Here is a 20,263-nt window from a genome sequence, read left to right on the forward strand (position 1 = left end):
TATCTTAATAATTCTTATTTAAAAAGAGGGAATATTAGAGCAAAGATAAAGATATAATTAATGAAGCAGCAGTCACTCATATTAGCCAGAAAACAGGGAACTTTGGTCATTTCTATGGTTTAGATATTGTTCATGTTTTCCATGTTCAAATCTGATTACACAGTGGTCTTTTCAGTCAAATGCTCTCCCAACTGAGTTATTTCAGCCTCCACAGTGGTCTTTTTTGGTCTTGATCCATTAAGATCACAACTTGGCCTTATTTGATGACGATGTTCTGTGAAATTGTTTAGCGGGAAAACAGCAAGGCTCAACTGATAGTACGAGATCAGGTCCTAGCTGTCAGGGGCTGCTTAGTGCCTCTCTTTTAGCCAAGGGCAGATGAAGTCAGGCTACAAGACATTAATCAATGGCATCCAGACTTTCAGCATTGCCACGATTGTGCTGATCAGGAGGTTGCTTAGAGAAGGTAGTCTGTAGTAGGATTAGAGTTCGTCTGTTCTGCTTGTTATGCTGCAAGATGAGTTGTTGAGTCCTCTGACGTGACAGTGGTTGTATAATATCATTTGAAACTCTAGACAGGATACATCAGCCAACTGTAACGCTAACAATGATCAGAAACAAAAGGACAATGAGGCCAGGAAACAAGTGGCTTTTTTTTCCAGCTATTTCACTTATCTTACAGTATATAGGCATAGCAAGAAGTATTTGCTATGACATAAAGTCCCCCTTGACTAGTTAAGAGAAAACCAAGGGTAACGTGATTGTCCATAACAGCCCTAGCTACTAAATTTAGGCTAGTTTGTTGGGCTTTCGGAGTAGATGTTATATCATTTAAGAATTTTTCTGGGGTCAGAAACAAGTTTTGGACCATCTTTACCAGTTGTATTATTGCTAATGTGGGAATCATCTTGAAGAGTATCCATGAAGAGGCAATCAGTTATCCTTTCTGAGATAGTGGCTTGTGTGTGCCTCATTTTGGAGGTAATTGGGTAATTTTGGGGTAATTTAAAAATTATTTCTAGAAAACATGATCCTCTGGAGGAGAGGTAATTTCAAATATCTGAAAGTCTCTAAAAATTGCCCTGAATACACAGGATAAGTTAGTGTGATGTCTCATGTCCACTTAGTACCCTAGTGGGGCACAGACTGTATTGGCAGCAAAAGTACCACTTATGACAATAGCAGTGAGCCCATTTTGTGTCTTTCTAAGTTAACATTTTTTTGAGTTAACAGTTCTTGCAAAGCAGTCTGGAGTATCTCTGAAGTCTTTGCCTACACAGATGTGGAGAATTCCCTAACAGAAGTAAGCAAGTGTGGGTTTTTCTTTCTTCAAGTAAATGAAAAAGGCTGCCTGGGTTTCGAGTGTCACAGTAACCGACAATGTGAAAAGGAAAGCAATATTTCCTAGGAGGTTAGGCAACTAGCTGGAAAGTGGTGAGCATTTTTTGTCAATGAAAGAGTTTGCACAGCATGGGGAACCATTACGTTTAGTGGAGATCTAGAACTAAGCTAATTGAAGTTTTTACATGTTTTGCTATTGCTGTTATAGCTCTTCGACAAGGTGCTATGTCTTAGCTACTGGATCTAATGAAAGACTGAAATAAGCAATATACCTCGGACAACTCCCATGTGATTAAGTTAGTGCCCCCACTGCCGATCCAGAAACTCTGTGAACAAACAGAGAAAAAGGGTTGGAGAATCTAGAATCCTAGAAAAATGCTTTGCTAGACAGGTATTGTATCAGTCTTTGTGCTTAACTATGAGTATGCTTCTTTTAACTTGAAAGTTATTGGAGATAGATATCTATATTTGCATATTTTACTTATGCCCAAAAGATAACCTCTGTCTTTTACTATGTCAGGTTCTTTTGTTGTTTTTTTTTTTTTGAGGAAGATTAGCCCTGAACTAACTGCTGCCAATCCTCTTCTTTTTGCTGAGGAAGACTGGCCCTGAGCTAACATCCATGCCCATCTTCCTCTCCTTTATACATGGGACGCCTACCACAGCATGGCTTGCCAAGTGGTGCCATGTCCGCACCTGGGATCCGAACCGGCAAACCCCAGGCCAGTGAAGCGGAACATGCGAAATTAACTGCTGCACCACCGGGCTGGCCCCTGTCAGGTTCTTTTAATACTAAGTTTGGTAGACAAGATTCTCATAACAGTTTGACTTTATCAAAAGTTGGAGAAATTTAGACAAACCTAATTATTCTTATTATCTTTTCTTTTATAGTGTAAAAGGGCGAATCTTTGTGGTACCTAATGGCCATTTTAGGAAACCCAAAGTGAGGCATAAAAGACATCTTAATACTTTTATTAGTCTGCATTTGGGAAAGGCGAAATTAAGAATAGTTGTTAGAAAGGATAAAGTATAAGTTATAAATATCTAAGGCAAGAAATATTTATAGTTAACATTGTAAAATTACCCAACAATAAACAACAAAGTCTATTAGGAAATTCACTTTTTTTAAAGTAAGGAATTTTTCAAAAAATCATTTCAGAATATCTCACAAAGCTCTGAGAGTTAACAGAATAATTTGGTGACAAAAAGGAGCCTCTACTAATCTGGGCATAGAATAACTTAGTCGTTCCACATAAAAAAGACCCAAATTCGAATTTTACTCCTTTGCTATATTATCATGTAGCAATTTATAGTAAAGGTTTTATTAATATACCCTTATATATATGTACTTATGCATACACTGATATATAAATATGAAAATAGGTAATAATCTCAAGCTTTTAACTATAGGTTTAAATATAATTAGCTTATCAGTATATTAAATAAAATATATTAAATTTATCATATGAATAAACTATGATAACTTTTTTAATAAACAAAATTAAAATAATATCCATTATCTTATATACATATTTCTATTTCTTGGTAATTATTGTACTAAGTATAACTAACCATTTATATTAATTCTTATCTTTAATCAAAATAACCAACTTTTCTTTCTTCAAAGATAAGAGAAAACTAGAAAAAGAAAATAAAGAATTGTTTAGCTATTTTTTTCTCCACAAGCAATTATTTCATATCATTGTAACAGTTTTAGGAGGAAAAAAAAAATATATCCAAAAGCTTTTGCATATTTTGTTAATTGATTGCCATCAAAAAAAAGAAGAAGAAAGCTATGTTTGTATCTGGTTTATTTTTTTATTTTTGGAACTGTCCAGACAGCCAAAGATTATCTGTAATTAACTTAGGTCTAAGGTCTTAAAGTTAGCTGAGAATCCGGAAATTATGATTTAGCTAACACATTGAATTCTTACGATTCATAGTATTTTAAGAATTTCATAAAGTTAAACTTTTGATAATATACCCATTCTTTTTATTCTTTTTAGTTGAATGCAATTTTAGACATATAATTTTAATTTTAAACAAGTGATAGAAACAGTGGTAACTATTTAATTCATGAAACCAATGAAGGAAATTTAGGAAGTTTGAATTATTAGAAATTTAAACCTGGTCTTGAACAAATCAAAATAATGTGCTAAAGACACTGAATCACACCAAATTCTTCTTTTATCTTGAAACTAAAGCCTCTTCTTATTTTCTTATAGCGATAGTAACAAGGTTATTAGGTAAATAGACTTTTCAGTGCACACAAAAATGTAACGTGGTTTAATAACTTTTAAAATTTTCTTTTAGACAAATTTGACTTTATCTGGACTAGATTTTCCTAGAGTATATGCAAAATAAATAATTTTTTGATAAGTTAATATTTAAAACATCACAAGAGAGGAAAAAGAGAGAAAATGGAACAGAAAAAAGATAAAAATGGAAGAGCCAGCTACAGTCAAATATGTAATTATCACTGTACAGAGCTAGTTATCTGGTTTTGATATAACATGGACCCTTGACAAGTTTATCAAGCTGTATAATTAAAAAGCCAGCATTTATTAATCCCCCAAATGTGGAAACCAGGGAGGTGATATCGCCTATGTTAAACAAAGTCATCTCTCTTTTAGACAAACAGGAAAATCCCCATGAGAGCTTCTTTTGCTTTTTGTTCTAAAGTACCTCTTTTGTTCATGTTCAAAGCTCCTCAAAGGGGCCACTGCAATTTTAAATTGACCCTACCGAAATTGTGCCAGTTAGAAGGGTAAGCATACAAGTTAGCACTATGGGGAGAAAATATGAAGGAAGCAGGTGTTTAGCCTGGAATAGGTCCATTTTTAGATGGAAAAAACCCCATGAGAACTCAAAGGTCTGTTTTGATGGTAGTGGTGAACTTTGTGTCTCCAGAGTTTGGTCAAAGGCCAATTTGCCACCAATCAGGGGCCGGACAAAATCTCCTGATTCTGGGTAGATGAAACTAACGAAAGCAGGTCTCAGGGACAAAAAGATAAGATTGAAAGTCTTCATAGGTTTTGAAATGATAACCTGACACAAAGTTTGCTCGAAAAACACTGATCTGAGGAGACCTTCTGAACTCTTCAGTCCCCAGGACCAGCTCAAGGACAAGTTTATTGAATCTATGTCATCCTCTCCCTATAGACTTTTCCTCTTGTAAACAAACATCAAAGATGCTAGCCAAGCAGATAGACTATAGGAGCACATGTTAGAAGGCTAGAAAACAGTTTTACCAATGGACAATACAAATCTGATCAGATAACCAAAAGTACCCCAACGGACCTCATTCCTGGAAAAGGAAAATAACTCTAAAGCTGAGGGAGTTCAATGAAATATCAGAGTGCAATTCAGCGTGAACTTACCTCCCAGCTATGGGCAGCCCTGCGTCTCAAACAGATAGACACATGGAGTCTCAGATGTGGTCACCATTACTAGGTGGGAGATCTGGGTCCAAGGAAGTGAGGGCTTCAGCTGAATTTCAGTGAACCTCCATTGCTGTCAATGGCCTCTAGCCCAAGACCACCAGGAGCACACCTGGGGTTGAACAAGTTGGGCTTATTGCTCGTAGCCACGAGGGAGAAACTTGGGGGACAGTGGAGTGACAGGGTGTCTCCTTTTGCTGTAACAAGCAATAAACCCAACTTTATCAAACACAGGTGTATTCCTGGGGGTCTTTTGCTGAAGGGCCCTGACAACACACGAAGCTGGAGAGCCCGTACTTTGGTTCCTGCCACTTACTAGCTATGTGACCTTGGGCAAGTCACTTGAGCTCTCTGATACTCAGCATGCTCATCTGTAAATTGGACAAAGTAGCAGTAGCCACTTCTTTGGGCTGCCGTAAGACCTAGAAGTAAAATTTGTTTAAAAAACAAAACGAAGGTGTGATAGCTAGGTTGTGCCTGAAGTGGCTCCTAGATTAAACAACTCAGGAATCCAGTGGCCTAGTGAATCTGGGTGCCTGTGATTTTCCTATAGACAGACAACGCTGCTCTGCTGGCTCTGGAGCTGGCTTGAAGGAGAGGCTTGTAGCCTGCAGTAGACCATTTTCCCCAGTCAGGGAACCCTCTACCTGAGAGCAATTTCTCCAACCCCGATCCCTGACATATTTCTAATTGTTTGTAGTACACCATTCAGCACTTTCGGATATATTCTCTCTGCAGCAATGCTCTTGGCGTAGTGGGAAGAACACTAGACTCAGACTTAGAAGAACTAAGTTTGACTCCTAGTTCTTCCAGTGGTAGCTGTGAGCTTCAGAAGCCTCAGTTTGCTCATGTGTAAAATGGGTATAACAACCATACCTCACGTGTTGTGAGATTAACAGGGATTACGTTTGTGCAAGAGGAATGAGGTGATAGAATGATTATTTTATTAGTTGACATCAGGGTTTCTCTTAAGAAAGGGACAGGTTTTTTTTTAAAGGAAAATACTCTGAAGGGCAATTTCAGGGAAGAAGAAGCTCCAACAGAAAGGATTGGAAGATAGCCCATATGCAGCTAAACTGCTCTTCGTAAGAAATAAACATGAATTTGGGGTGGGACAGAGAAGAAACAGGAGAAAATGGGAGAAAGGAGCAAGCGTGAGTTCACGGCAGGAGGTTGGATTTTGCAGAGAAATTCTAAGTAGCAACATAGCCAAGGACTTTTAAATACAGGAATGTCTAGAAATCAATTTTTAATTGTTTGTGTTGCTATAATATATGCCCCCCATATACCCAAACCTTGATAAATTCTGCTACTTGCATAAATCCTTCGTGTGAGAGGTTTTGATACAAATCCAAAAAGAAAAGCAGTGTTCCCAATCTGGTGTAACAAAAAGTAGGAAGATGGGAGTGGCCATGGAAGATGAACGGGGTGTGAATAAGCAGTTCATTAGGAGCCCAAATTCAGAACCAGAATTGGTCATGGGATTCTGAGCTCCCTCAGAATTCTCAGAAATCTTGGGGAAGACACCAGACTTCCCCGACAAAGGGTCGGATGGGAGCTCGAGCCAATTTCATCTGACTTAGGAAGAAAAGGCTGACCCTCTGCTGACATCTGGTTTACATGGGCATTGAGGGCCGGCCAAACACAGGTAGGTGCTCAATGTCAGTTGTGTCTGAATCTCTATTTGGTTAAAGTCTCTAATATGCTGTCTAGACGAGGAGGCTTTAACCTCCCTCACGTGAGGGCTGTGTCCAGAAATCTTCCCATTTCTCTGTAGTCCCCTCAAAGCCTGGCAAAGTGCTGGATGCAGGATCAGAAGACACGAGAGAAGACAAGCAGGGGGAAGGTCAGACTCTAAGTATTAACAACAATCGCTACTAATTGTCCTATGTCCTAAGCTAGAGTGGGATATGAGCCCAATTTGGCTTGTTACAAAGCCCCAGTCCCTAACGACTGCATTATGCAGCCTGCCTCAGGGCCCATGGCATCTTGCCTTGCCCCAAATGATCTTCCCTAGAGCTAGGTGTGGCTGGGGGGCCGGTAAGGCTCACAGGATGAAGGAACTGGGTACTGAAATGCAGAGTAGGTGTGTCCATAGGGAATCATGATTTCTTATTTGAGGTTTCCCTTGCAACTCCCCTGGCTCCCTCCCCAGAAGCCAGCCTGGCTTGCCATGGCATACTGCCCTTGCTTGTCAGGTTGCCAGAATCAGCAAATAAAAATACAGGGCACCCAGTTAAATTTGATTTTCAGAGAAACAATAAACAATTTTTTAATATAAGTATATCCCATACGCTATTGGGACATACTTACATATCCTAAACAATTGTTTGTTGTTTATCTGAAATTCAAGTTTAATCAGGCATCGTGTATTTTACCTGGCAAGCCTCCTTACCTGGGCGTATTTCAGATAGTGGAGGAACAGGGGGCTTTTGGGATTTCCCGTTCAGTGGCTTCAGCACAGGCAACCTACTGCCCGCTGTTCCTGGCAGCCCTTGAGGGAACTGCTTCAGGCACAGTGCTTATGGCCCTGCTTGAGTGCCAGTGCTGGTGTAGGCTGACCAACTTGTCCTGGTTTTCCTGGGACTTACCCAGTTTTAGCATGGAAATTCCCACATCTCAGGAAACCTCTTAGTTGTTGGCAAACCCAGACAGTTGGTCACCCTAGTGAGGGACATCCCTAGAGGAGCTAGAGATGTTGGAAGACAGTAAATACAAGGCTAGACTGCTAGGTGAGTCTCAAAACTTCTTTTAAGCACATTTCCTGTGGTTCCTTTTAAAGATGGACAGGTTCTGGGGAAGTCTAGGAGTCCTAGATCTGAAAGGCATTGGTTCTAGAGATCACTAAAGTTCAGCCTCTGTTTGTCAAACATTTATTAAACATTTCTGGAGATACTGTTACCTCATCTGGTTATCATTATTGTTATTATTATTGCACCTTAGCATAGGCACAGTGCTAAATATTTGATGTTGTGTAATCTTCTCATAGTGACCTATGAGCCTGTGAGGTCTCTACTATTGTTATACCTTTTTAGGAATAAAAAAAAGAAAAAGGAAACTCACAGAGAGGCTGAATTGCCCAAAGACACAGAACTGCCATTTGCTAGAGCTAGTATCCAAGCCTGGGGGTGTCTGACTTCGGGGTCTATGTTCTTAATCACTATACTCCACTGCTCATGGAGAGCCCTGATTGTCTGGAAGGCCCACTTGATATGTAGCTAAAATCCTTCATGCTGTAATTCTACTAACTTCCCTCTTGGTTGTTTATCAGCAGAGAGAAGATGGCTACTCCCAGGAAACTGATGACTAGTTACTCTCCAAACTCAGCTTTAACTGGGATAGCCAGCCCTACCTCTGCATCCACCAGCCACCTCCAAGTCCCTCCTTTTGAGGAAATTTGAGGACAGCTGGGCAGCTCTTGCCCCAGAATAGACAGCCATATCGGCTCTTTAGGCTTGTAGTTTAGGCTCAGCTGCTCCCTCTAAGGCCAGCCCCTTGGAGGGGGACTCATGGGCCGACGACTGAAGAGGCCTTCTGCAGCTGGGCAGCAGCGGTCCAGCCAGGGTAGAGAGGACAGCCCAGTGAGGATTTGCTTCTCTTTTCGAAGGTCTCTGCTATGGGGAGTGAGCAGAGGCTAAGGGGAGATGCTGCCACTCTACCCTTTGAAATCCTTCCAAGAACTGCTGGATTCAGCCTGTGGAAATAATTGCAGTGCTTTAGAAATTTTGAAGGATTTTCAAGGATAACCCAAGGAACATGTAAAACCCTCTTTGGAGGGTCCTCCGGGGGAATCACTTCTTAGACTTTATGGTTTTGAACTAATTGTGCTTCAAAAAAGAACCCATCTTCCTCCGGGGCTAGAGTGTGTATGCCTAGGAAGAGACAGGCCAGGATGGAGGAGTGCATTAACCTCTCCCTGCTTCAGGGGCTGGGGGAGGTAGCAGCTCAACAAAGCCTGTCCACAGCCTCAGCTGCAGGGCCCAGTGGCCTTTGTGTCCTCCGGGCTATCACAGAGAAAATCCCACAGCAATGGAGTGCCTAGGGGAGGAATGATTAAAGAGTGGGGGCTCCTTGTGGCCCTGCGCCTGCCCCATCCTACTGGATGGCAGGAGGAACTCATGCTGGCGAGGGGAGCAGCTGCCCAGACCTTCCCCTAGGTTTGGCCAGGGTGGTGGAAAAGGTAGGGGGAAAGCAAGCTTTAGCCAAAAGGCTGGGGCAGGCTGGTCTCCCCGTGTGGGGCACTCGCTCTAAGCTCTGGCATCATGATCTCAGCAGGGAGAACTGAGGCTCTCCTTCTTCTCTCTCATGGCTGCTGACACGGTTTCCCAGGGAAGGTATCCCAGCCTCGAGGGTAGACAGTCTGCTTCATAAGATCCTGGCTTTGGGTTGAGTATTGTCCACAGCCCACAGTGACTCATTTTACCCAGCTGAGCAACCAGAGCTGAAGGGCTTGGCCTGCCTTCTCTGAAAGAGACAGCAAACTTTGACGATGATGATGTTGGAGGAGGAGGAACCATATCTCTGAAAAGGCAGTCTTGGGCAGTGGCTTTGAATAGAGGAGGCCTGAGTAAGTTCCTTCAGTGGCAGATGTAGCCTCACTGTTTGTGGGGTCAGCAGAGGGGCAAGGAGGGGCCTTGTTCCCCTGGAAGGCAGAGGGAGCAGCCTCTTGGGCTGAGGACTTTTCTTGCTTTCAAGGGCTCATGTCTTTTCCTCCCATGGGGAGCAAGTCAAGAGCACCTCCTCTTTCCTAGCCAGCTGTGCCTCAGGAGGGGTTCCTGGGAGTCCTCTCCTGTGGCCAGGGACGGCCCATGTTTTGGAATAGGTCAATATTTTGGAGACACAGGCAAAGAAGGTCATGGGCAGCATGGGTGGTGTGAGGGGAGTGGGGGTTGGCCAACCTGCCATGGCGGAGGCTTCTCTCTCCTGAGCCACCTGCTGCAGTGGAGCAAACCCGAGGAGCCTGCAGGCTGTCCTTCAATCTGCTTGAAGGACTTTTCAAATGAGATTTTTCGATAGAAAAAGTATGAAATGCATATAATTACAAATTTACACCATACTAAAGGGTGTAGACTGAAAAATTTCTCCCCCTCTCTAAGCCCCCAACCCCTTCCCCAGAAGCAACCACTTTTACTGTGCTATACGCATCCTCCCAGAAAGATCAAAGCCTTCTCTTGGAGATGTACTCTCTTTTCTTCTTCAGGGCTAGTTTGAATCTTAACTGTAATGACTTCTCTGTTCTGACCTCAAGTTTAACCATACACGAAGTAGTGAAAATAGTATAATGAACCTCTATGTCCCCATCAGCCAGCTTCAATAATTTTCAACATTTGACCGATGTTGTTTAATCTAACCTTGTTACTGTAATTTTCTGGGGGAGGAAAAATCTTGGACATCATGACGTTTCATTTATAAATATTTCCCTGTGCATTTCTAACTGATAAAGACCCTTTTTAAAAACATAAGCACCATTATCACACTTTAAATTTAATTTAATTTTAATTTAATTTAATGTTAAGTGTAATAATCACCCTATTATCACACTTAACAAATATAACAAAGTCCTTAGTATCATCTAATTTCCACTGACTGATTTTGAATCCTACAGATCTACACACTGCATGCACCTTGCCCTGCCTGGATTTCTAACGTGAGCTTCCTGTTTAGCCTGAGATGTTGAGAGGGTTGGAGACCGGGCCATGGCAACCTGAAGCCTTTCCATCCTTCCCCTGGCTGTTCTCGCTCAGGCCAGAGGCTCTCTGTTCAAACATTCTTTTGGAGCAGAACAATCTTCCAAGCAACTTCCAAGCAATGTGAGTCTGGGAAGAGGCATTCTCTAGAGGTGGCTCTGTCCTTTACCTGCTGGGTGGCATTGGGAAAGCTACCTCTGTATCCCATCAGTGAAATGGAACACATAACGTTGGCCCTCAGGAGTTAGGTGGGTATTTGATAACCAAGGAGAGTAGTATTATTTCTGCTGTGCTCAGAGATCATATCAAACATGCAGCCTCTTTGCAGGGACCACGGTGCCAAATCTGGCTAAATTTTCATGTTGATGGAGGTGGGTTATGTGGACAACTGATTTCTCCACGTTGTTAGTAGCTGTTTGGTGCTCCCCAGGCACTCCTTTCCTGAGCTTATTAATCTGATTATTTTGGCTTCCAGGCTATTCTTCACTCTATCCCCAAGCCATGGGCATCTCCTCTCATCCTCTCATCCTCTGTCCCCACCCATCACTGCACTGCTCCTGCATCTTCAGGAGAGGAAGAAGTGCACCCTCCACTCCCCCCACCCCATGCCAGCTCAAAATATGTGACGTCTCTGGCTCTCAGCCTTTAGTTCTCTTGGCCAGAAAGACAAGGCCAAGCCAATCGGCATGAAGTTGGGTGTGGAAAGTTCTAGTTGCAAGTACATAGGACATAATATATTGCCTGCCAGCCAGCCAGCCTTCTGTGCCAGGAAGCCACTTGCTTTCCTGAAATGTCTTGGAGGAGGTTATCTTGGGGAGAAAAAGCAAAACATCAGCTCCAGAAGCCACAATGCTAGCAGGTGATGCCAGGCTTTCACTGGTACTGTGCCTTCTCTTTTCCCCTTTATGATCTTCTACGTGGACGTGAAGAAGTGGATCGCCAGATTGGGCACTTGAGCCCTTATTTGCTTTCCTTGGAGAAGTGCACTGGACTTCCTTGAGTTTCAGAGTTCAGTCTATACAATGGAGCAGAAAGAACCCACTTACTTGTCCAGTGGCCTTCAAGGATCTGGTACTATGGGCTCACACAGCAGAGAGTGGAGGTAATATCCAAGTGTTTTGGAGTTACTTGCAAGAAAGCTGCACAAGCAAAGCAAGCTACGATCAAGGGGGCCCAGATCCTCTGAGGTACCATCAGAATTGCATGAAGCAAACTGTTTACTTGTTTCATACAATCCTGCATTGTTCCCACAGGCACCCAGTGCAGGCAGCACCAAGAAGGCTGACAGTGCCCTCTTGAGGAATCCCTAAGCACTGCCAGGGACCCAGCTAGACCTGAACATTTTGCCAAGGGCACCCAGCAGAACCATTGGAAGCAGAATCACAGAAATAAGTGGGAGTGGGTAGATAAAAAACGGCCCCTTGGGGACCTGGAAAGAGACCCTGTGAGGACTGTGGGGAGGGCACAGGAGAAGGGTGATGAGTGGGCGCTGAGGCAGAGTGTCGGGATGTACAGAGCGACTACAGTACCCTAGATCCCGGGGAACTTGGAACCTTGAGGCACTTGGGACAGTGAGCATGACACAATCACCTGGCCGAGGTGGTTCTCTCTTTCCTGGGCATAAGAACAGGTAGAGACAGGAAGACATGCTCCATCAAGGAGTGTGGAGAGAGAAAAAGAAAGAAAGAGAGACAGAGAGACAGATCCACAGAGAGAAACAGAGACACCAAGAGAATGAGACTTCGGGAGAAGAAAAAATGAAGAGTAAGGCAATAGAGATGGAGGAAAGGAGAAGAGAAATGTGTGTTAGGGAAATGTGGTTGAAAAATTGGTATTTGTGAGTTTATTGGGAACACATCTTTTCTTCCAAGTAGCCTGGCAGTCCCCAGAGCTACTTCTGAGAATCCAAGGGCAGATTTATGAGAGGGCTCAGTCTGAGTGATTTCTCCTGCACGCAGAGCTGTGAAAAACCATCTCTCTCATCCCCTAAATCAGAACTCCCAGAGTTTGGACTCAGTTCCTTCCGCCATCTGAGGGGCTGAGGGCACAACACATTTGGTGACTTCTTGCTTTTGGTCCTCTCTCTCCTGAGAGTGACAACAACCATTCAGAAGTTATTTGTTGGCACAATCCCACAACTCAGCTTCCTCAGCAGGCAGAATCACAGAATCTATGGCTGGAGAGCAGGACTGGCAAGGTCAGGAGTCCTGGGACCCTCTAACATCAGTCATATAGCCTTAGTCTGGTCTGCTCTGGAAAGCTATTACTATACGGTTCTGTAAAAGGGGCAGCATTTACAGGGATCCTTTGTCCTTTGGGCTGGTGTAAGAGCAAAGGATCTAGAGTTCTAGGACTCTGGATAAACCTCAAATACTGCAGGACACAAGACACGAGTGGACTCACAGGGGCATTTTCAGAGGACTCACTGATTTTCTAACAGCTAGAATGTGTCTAAGGTCACAGCCCAAAGAGAAAATTGTAAGACATAATCTTGCCCCTCTCTCCCAACAGGAAGGTTCTAGGCTCTGCTCAGTACCTCCTTTCTCTCTTCACTGATCTCAATGCAAAGCCATAAGAAAAATTCTGGGGGGGCCATACCTTCCTTCCCTGTAGTCTTCCAACAGGTACTCCTCCAGTTTATATGCCAACCAGCTTCCTCACAGGCGATCCATGGGAGGATGTGGGCCTCAAGGTCAAGAGAGTTACGTCTCTCCGAGGCTCCTGAAGGCACAGAGAACACTGACAAAGAGTCTAGATAGACATTGGTTAAGATTCACCTCTCCTAGAAAAGCTTCCCGGGCTAATATCACCTGGTACTGGGCGCTCAAATACCTTCACAGTCTTTAGAAATAACTATTATTGGTAATGCAAGTTTCATATATTATTCCCCTGATTTTGCTGCTTGGCCATTATTTTCTCAGTGTTTTTTTCTCTGAGACAAGGACTGTATTTCCTTTCCCCTTCTCTCCACCCTCACTGGCACCTGCTGCTTCGCCCCAACCCACTCCTTGCCTCTCACCAGCCTGTCCTCAGCTCTCTAATGACACTACATTCTCGGGACGGGATATCGACTACCTGATTGCAAGATCATATTCTCGACTTGTCTCAAAATCAATTACCCTTCTTGGAAATCCCCCACATCCCTAACTCTGACCTTTTCCTTAGGCTCTTCTGTGAAACTTCATAGGTCTTGCCCCCTTTCTGGGTCTCTGTTATCCTATTTATAAAATTGTTACAGTGGTAGCCTCCTCCAGTTTGGTCACAATCTGTTCGTGGAATCAACAGCTTGCGTTTTGTCCTCATTCAGTTGAAACCAAAAAGGGTTTGGAGGTAATTATTTCAAAAGGCATTTTTTTCTTCTATAGTGTGTTTCTAGAGCTGGGTCGAGGGAGGGGTGCTTATTTGCCAAGGAGTGGGGAGAGGGGAAAGGTGGATAAGGCCAAAGACAGCTAGGAGTGAGGGGTAGGCTTGAGGCAGAGTTGGAAGGCCTCTGGGAGATAGCATCAAGGTTTGTGACCCTGAACCTCTCACCAGGGCTACCACTTCCACGGCTCCTGACACTTGTGATGCCACATCCCGCACCAAATAGATCCAAGGATCAGTTGGAGGCTTCCGGGACCGCTTCTTTTTGTTTCCATCCCGAAAACACATTTCCAGATGTCTCTGCAGCAAAGTGAAATTCCATACAGGCAAGCCTTAGGGAAAAAAAGAAAAAAGAAAATGAAGCAATTGGCAGTGAAAGACAGAAAGAGAAGATAGAGTCCTTAGAGAAGGGAGTATCCCTGAGGAGGTGGGAACAAGGGGAGGAGAAGGGGAGGAGGAGAGGAGGAGGAAAGCAGGCCTGTCTCTTTAAGGGGGTTGGCTGTCAATCAGAAAGCCCTTTTCATTGCAGGAGAAGAGGACAAAGATACTCAGAGAGAAAAAGTAAAGGATCGAAGAAGGAGACTGGAGAGACCAGGATCCTTCCAGCTGAACAAAGTCAGCCGCAAAGCAGACTAGCCAGCCGGCTACAATTGGAGTCAGAGTCCCAAAGACATGGGTGAGTTTCAAAAACTTTAGCATGAAAGATTCAAGCAGGCACAGGAATTTGCAAGAGGATTTCAAACTTTGGGATTCGGGGTTTCCAATGGTTTAAATGAGTTGTGTTTCGGCACTTGTTTTCTTTTTAATTCCTTAACATGCTATTAGATTAACTCCTTCTCTGCTGTACTGAGAACAACGCTTTATTACCAAAGAACTCCAGCAGCACGTGGAGAGTCCCACAGGTCCTTGGAGAGAGTGTCCCATGGGCTAGATGTGGTCATGTGTCCTCCTACCCCCTCATTTCCCTTTACTTTGTCTTTTCCCCTGGTTCCCAGGCCCTGGTAATGGCCAGGTCAGCTGATGTCCCTGGTTCTGCTGGAGGCAACTGAGTGTTGGCTAACCCTCAGATGTACAAAGTAACTGCCTGCTTGATACAAAATTTGGACCCTGTTTGGCATCGGAAGGAAATTGGGGAATTGGGCAAGATGGACTCAGGCTTGGCCATGGCTGAGGAGGCCAGGCTCAGGTTCAGGGAATGAAAATAAAGACCTCAATGGCTTTACCATGGGGAATGATTATGGGTAGGGGTGTGCGTGTGTGTATGTGTGTGCGCACATGTATAGGTGATCATATCTCGCAAATATCATAGACTTAGCCTCCCCAAGGACATGGCTCCGACTCTAAATCCCTACTATGACAAGGAGGCTGCTGGAACCTTAGGGCTCTTGCTGACCTGGTTGAATACTGAGAGCTTCTCCCGGTTTCATGAACAAAGAGAGAAGCTACAGGGTCTGGTCTCCGGTAGTGTCTGCTCAGAGCAGGTGTGCAGAGTACAAGGGTCTTTGTCCACACAGGATGCCAGAGATGTGGAGACATTGCTCACATTTGGCAAAACAAGAGTAGCAGTCTGAATGCATCCTAAATGAAATGAGAATCAATTGCCCTGCATATTCACCATCAAGTGTAGTACCTAGAAATTCCGACAACATCCACGGAGATAGGTTCTCAGTTATATTAAGCTGATGTCAGCCTTTAGGTTGTTTCATTCTGAAACATATACATGTGCTTTGAACCATGTATTCAGATAGAATAATTAAGAGGGCAGAGCATGGACTAGAAATCAACAACCAGGTTCGAATCCCAGATCTGCCACTTATGAACTTCCTGACCTTGGGTAGGTAGCTGTGAATTGTCACTTCATCATCTGGAAAATGAGGATAACCATAACTGCTTTGTCTACTTTCAGGGTTGTGAAAATCAAGTAATAACTATGTGGAAGTCCTTTGAAAATGACAAGCTCTATAACAATTGTAAATCATGATAATACTGATTATTATACAATAATGTATACATGCTGAATCGTACGCTTTCCAAAATGGTTGGGCTTTCTTTGTGTGCACTTGGGTAAGAATTGTTTGACCAATTGAGTGTGGTCAGGTGAGAGGTGAATGTTGGAGGAACTCAATTCCTGCTCTAGGAACCCTACCTAATGTCACGGCAGCTAACTGGGTAGGTCGTGAATTAGAAATGGAGAGGAAGTAAAGAAGAACACTGAATATTACTCTCTCAGGGGATGAAAGCCCTGAGGAAAAGGCAGGAACAAATAAGGTGACCACAGGATAGTTCCCTGTTATGGAGGCTGGATGATTGTCTCCAGGGGAGATTGCCACAGATAAAGGCACAGTCGAGGTCTTGCACTGGATCCCAGATCCTGGGGGTGGGTGATACTTGGGACAGGTGCACATGATGGAGTGGCTGTTGAGTTTTCAGTTATTCAATAGCCATCTCAAATACTTTGTAAATAATAGGCCATTTCTAACAAGATGTTGAACTGTTACTACTTCTGATTTGGAGTGTGCTGCTGTTTAACAATTGTAGCAGACAAATTAGATCATGGAATCTGGGATTGGAAGGAACTCTAGAAGCTGTCTGAGCCAACTTTCAATGCAGAAATCCCTTCTGCAACAACCAATTAACCATTCCTACAGTCTCTGCTTAATCACCTCCAGGAATAGGGAGCTCACTACCTCAACCATGTTGAATCTCATAGGATTGGATGCAAAGAGGAACACTGAATTCAGTACTGTCTATGCAAAAGGTTTATGGGGGAAATGATAGTTCGTTAAACCTTCTCCAGACTTGGGAGGAGGATGTTCCAAATGAGTCTTTGGGATAACAATGGAACCGGAAAAGAGCCAAAGAGCAGTAGCTGATTATTCTCTGCTCAGTAACACAATGCCATTACTGAACAGCCAAACATTGGCTCCTGCAAGCCTGTTGTCTGAGAACAGCGGCTGTTACCCTGGTAACCAGACTATGATGCTTCCCTCCAAAGGTGGCTGTTTGCCGAGCAGTGTAGTTTTGGCTGGCTCAGAGTAAGTGGGTGTAGCCCAGGCCAAAAGTGTGGAGGCACAGCAGGGGTCCAGTTTTAGAAAATGCCTGAAAACTAACTGAATCCCACCATGATAGCAAGAATCCTGCAAGAATGCCAGGAGCTGAAGAGAAACCAGGTCTAAACCAGCATGGTCACTTACTCTCTTCCTAGAGACACTGACTGAAATGATCACGGACAGCCCACCGCACTCCCCACCTTGGCCTTGCAGAGCCAGAGGAGCTCTTGGAGAGCCAGGCCAATTGGAAGGTCTGCTCTACCTCAGGGGGCTTTTGCCCTGGCTAGAAGAGCCAGAAGTTTACTCAACAGCCTGACAACTAGAACTACTCTCTCAAAGCTAACTGAGTAGTAACAAAGCCCAAAAAACCCTTGGGAGATGGGTGGGAGGGGAAATATAGACTCCAAACCCATCAAGACAGAACCCCAGCCAGTGGTATCTCTTTCCTTTGTTTGTTTTTATTGTATTATCTTGAAGCCCTGAAAACCATCCACAGGCTGTAGTTCTTGGTCTTGAAAGAAAGCAACAGTAGAAATGCATTCCCTGCCCACAGAACCTCAGGTCCAGAGAAGATCAAGTCAGGGCACTGACTTGATCAGGAAGGGCCACACCAGCCATGGCAGATGAACAGAGCAGCTTTCCCTTCCTTTCCCACTGTCAGAGCCTGCCCAGTGCCAAACTGACATCAAAAGCTCAGCAAGGACTGACTAATTCCTCCTCGGCTATTTTAAAAGAGTCCTAAGGGTGATCTCTCAACTCTGAACTGGCCTCTGAGCTCTCTGCCGAGAAGGGCTCTGGAAAAGAGTCAGTGACTTCCTAAGGAAGAGAACAAAGCTCCCCAGATCAGGTTCACAATGCAACCAAGGAGAGAGGACCAATTGGTGGGAGACTGACCTAAGGAATAAGGTGCGGAAACTGTGGTCTGTTAGCTTAGTGCCAATTGCTTCTCTTCCACCTTCCCATAAGTGGGCAAGGTGAAGACAATTGTGCCAGGGATAGATTTTAACAATCATACTTCTACCCTAGCCAATCAATGTTTGGGCATAAATTAGCACACATGTACGTGTGTGTGTGTGTGTGTGTGTTCGGGGAGGAATGGAACATTTTGGAAACAAAGTGGTCCAGATGCTGTTGCCATGGTAATAATAATACCTGTCCAAAGAAGAGGCTGAGATTCCTTTTTCTTCAATGCTGTCCACATGACTTGACTATCCAGCAGGCTTGGAATCATATATCCTAGCAACCGCAGGGCCCCTTTCCAGCACTTGAATGTGGTATAAGTGCTGATATCATGTAAGAAAGGCAAGATTATAGGCAGGGCTTTGTCTGACCAGGATGAGGCCAGAAGCAAAAGTCTTTGTCTCTGGTACCTCCTGATTATTGTTGTTTTACTCCTAGAACCCGCCCACTGATCCCCATCCATCCCCAGTACCAGTCACGGCTGCTCTAGCATCTTGGCCCTGTCAACTGCTATAGGCCCTGATCAAGGAGGCCTCTGTTCATGGGGTGAGGTTAAGGGGTGGGTTCTGTGAGGAGGGTAAGACCGTGGTGTAGATTAGAGACTTAGGGAGATGGGGCCAGTTTTTCAATCAATGAGCCTGCCTGTTGTTTAGCTCTATTGTATAGGGTTCTTCTGTCTCTCCCTTTGTCAGCTGGATTCAAGGGACAGGCTGGGAATTGTGCAAGGCACAATTGGTCTCTTTCTACCATCCCTTTCGATGAAAGCCCTTCCTCTCCTCCCTTTGATGAGTTCCCAGATTCACACTGAATTTCCATCATGGAGCTGGTCCTTGAGGCGTGCCTGGGGCATGGGAAAGGAGGGAGGGCTTGGGAGCTCTTGGCTCCTGCTTAAAGAGACAGCATCAGGATCAACACAGTCCCTTGGATGGCTGTGAATCTGGATGAGTCACAATGGTCCTGTTGATCTCTGTCAGACTCCTCTGAAGAGCATTGCCAAGAAGAGCCTGAAGTTCTATCACAGATTGATTAAACTAGTATTGGGAGTTTGTAGATAAATCTAGCCAACACTGAATATTTCCCTTTTCCCTACATTTTGCCCACAGGACTTGGTTACACACATTTTAACACTAGATTACAGGTAGCTTTGGTCTTTGATTCACAGACATAAGTTTGTTCTCCCCAACAAGACTGAAAGGTCTTTGAAGAAAGGGACTGGGCCTTATAATTCCCTTTTGGTTCTCATAGTGTATGGATTACTGCTAATGTGCTTGGTAATTTTACTGGATCCACATAAGCAGAAATGAAAGGAAAACACTTGAGAGTGTCATTACTTTTCTCTATGACCTCTCATCAAAGTCAGGTGGTTTAATCCAATTGAATTGCACAGGGTAATATTACTATACAGTTCTTTTATGTCAACTCTACCATGTTTCAGTCTGTACTTAGCCTGGAAATGTGAGAATGTCTCTTAAGAGAGCCAAGGAACTTCTCCAGAACCCCTCACAGCTTTCCTGAATCAAACCTATACCTTTTCAACTGCGAAGTGTTCTGAAATGGAGAGCCTGTGGCTTTAGGCTATTGTTCACACATTCCCAAGGACATTTTTTGGGCTGTGAAAAATCAAAGTGAACCCAACGGACCTTTCTCAGGATGTTTTGATTGTCAGCTACTTTGATGAAGACACAATTTCTTGCATGTTTCCCAATTGGAATCCAAAATTTGATTTTTTTTGCTTGGACAAACTAACAGAGATTCTTCACTTCTGCTGAACTTAAATGCCTCCAGAACAAACACTTCATTTGGATTGTGAAGAGATGCATATCTGATGCTTATGCTGATATTGTTGAACTGTTTATAGCTCAAGAGTGATAGATCTATCCAGGGCCATTTATTTCTGACTCCACGTTAGAGACTCATTAAAGCCTATGTCCTTCTTGTCCCTTGCTTTGAGAGACAGTGGAGCAGATAAGGGAAAGCTCAGTTATATGAGCTCAAAGAAAATAGAGGAAAAATGCATGTAAAAAAGAAGAGCATCAGTTGGTGATTCAGAGTTGCTCCCAAGGCTTAGCCCTTCACCCCCCAGTAAGAACACTACATATGACTCTCTGGTTATTTGGATGATGATTGAGGGGTCAGGCACACTAAAGAGGACTTTTCCTCATCTTTACAACCCTGGAGGCGGCATCAGCTAAAACTTAGAGTGGAATTCTCTGTGTAGTCAGCAAGAGTTCAAGTTCTTCCATCCCTGATCACACCTGCCCCACCATTTAACCCTTCCCAGGGCGAAAAAGCTGGGGTGAGTGGGCACAGGATGGTCACTTGCTAGGGTGGATGGCACTCTTTACTCCAGGCTAAACAAACAGTTCTGCCATTGTTCCCTGGATCTGACCCCCTCCCCACCCCCAGGCCTGTGGGCCCCTGC

At 43.9% G+C, this 20,263-nt stretch overlaps 1 protein-coding gene and 2 long non-coding RNA genes across 4 annotated transcripts in view; 1 reads left to right on the forward strand and 2 right to left on the reverse strand.

Annotated features, from left to right (window-relative positions):
* Positions 1-18,176, reverse strand: LOC106781372 (uncharacterized). The gene is made up of 5 exons (XR_001377982.3): positions 18,034-18,176; positions 14,000-14,163; positions 13,067-13,189; positions 1,614-1,667; positions 1-601 (listed from the first exon to the last, which is right to left on the reverse strand). It is a non-coding gene; the product is annotated as an uncharacterized lncRNA (long non-coding RNA).
* On the reverse strand, positions 7,641-9,775 carry LOC138921983 (uncharacterized). The gene is made up of 2 exons (XR_011435048.1): positions 9,680-9,775; positions 7,641-8,475 (listed from the first exon to the last, which is right to left on the reverse strand). It is a non-coding gene; the product is annotated as an uncharacterized lncRNA (long non-coding RNA).
* Positions 14,361-20,263, forward strand: part of PLP1 (proteolipid protein 1) — a 15,035-nt gene continuing 9,132 nt past the window's right edge. For both annotated transcript variants that reach the window (XM_014729058.3, XM_023634324.2), the window contains exon 1: positions 14,361-14,507. In XM_014729058.3, coding sequence (XP_014584544.1) covers positions 14,504-14,507 — 4 coding nt within the window. In that variant the 5' untranslated portion in view covers positions 14,361-14,503. The remainder of the gene's footprint in view (positions 14,508-20,263) is intronic.

Source organism: Equus caballus, chromosome X (genome assembly GCF_041296265.1).
Source record: "Equus caballus isolate H_3958 breed thoroughbred chromosome X, TB-T2T, whole genome shotgun sequence".
Classification (NCBI taxonomy): Eukaryota; Metazoa; Chordata; class Mammalia; order Perissodactyla; family Equidae; genus Equus; species Equus caballus.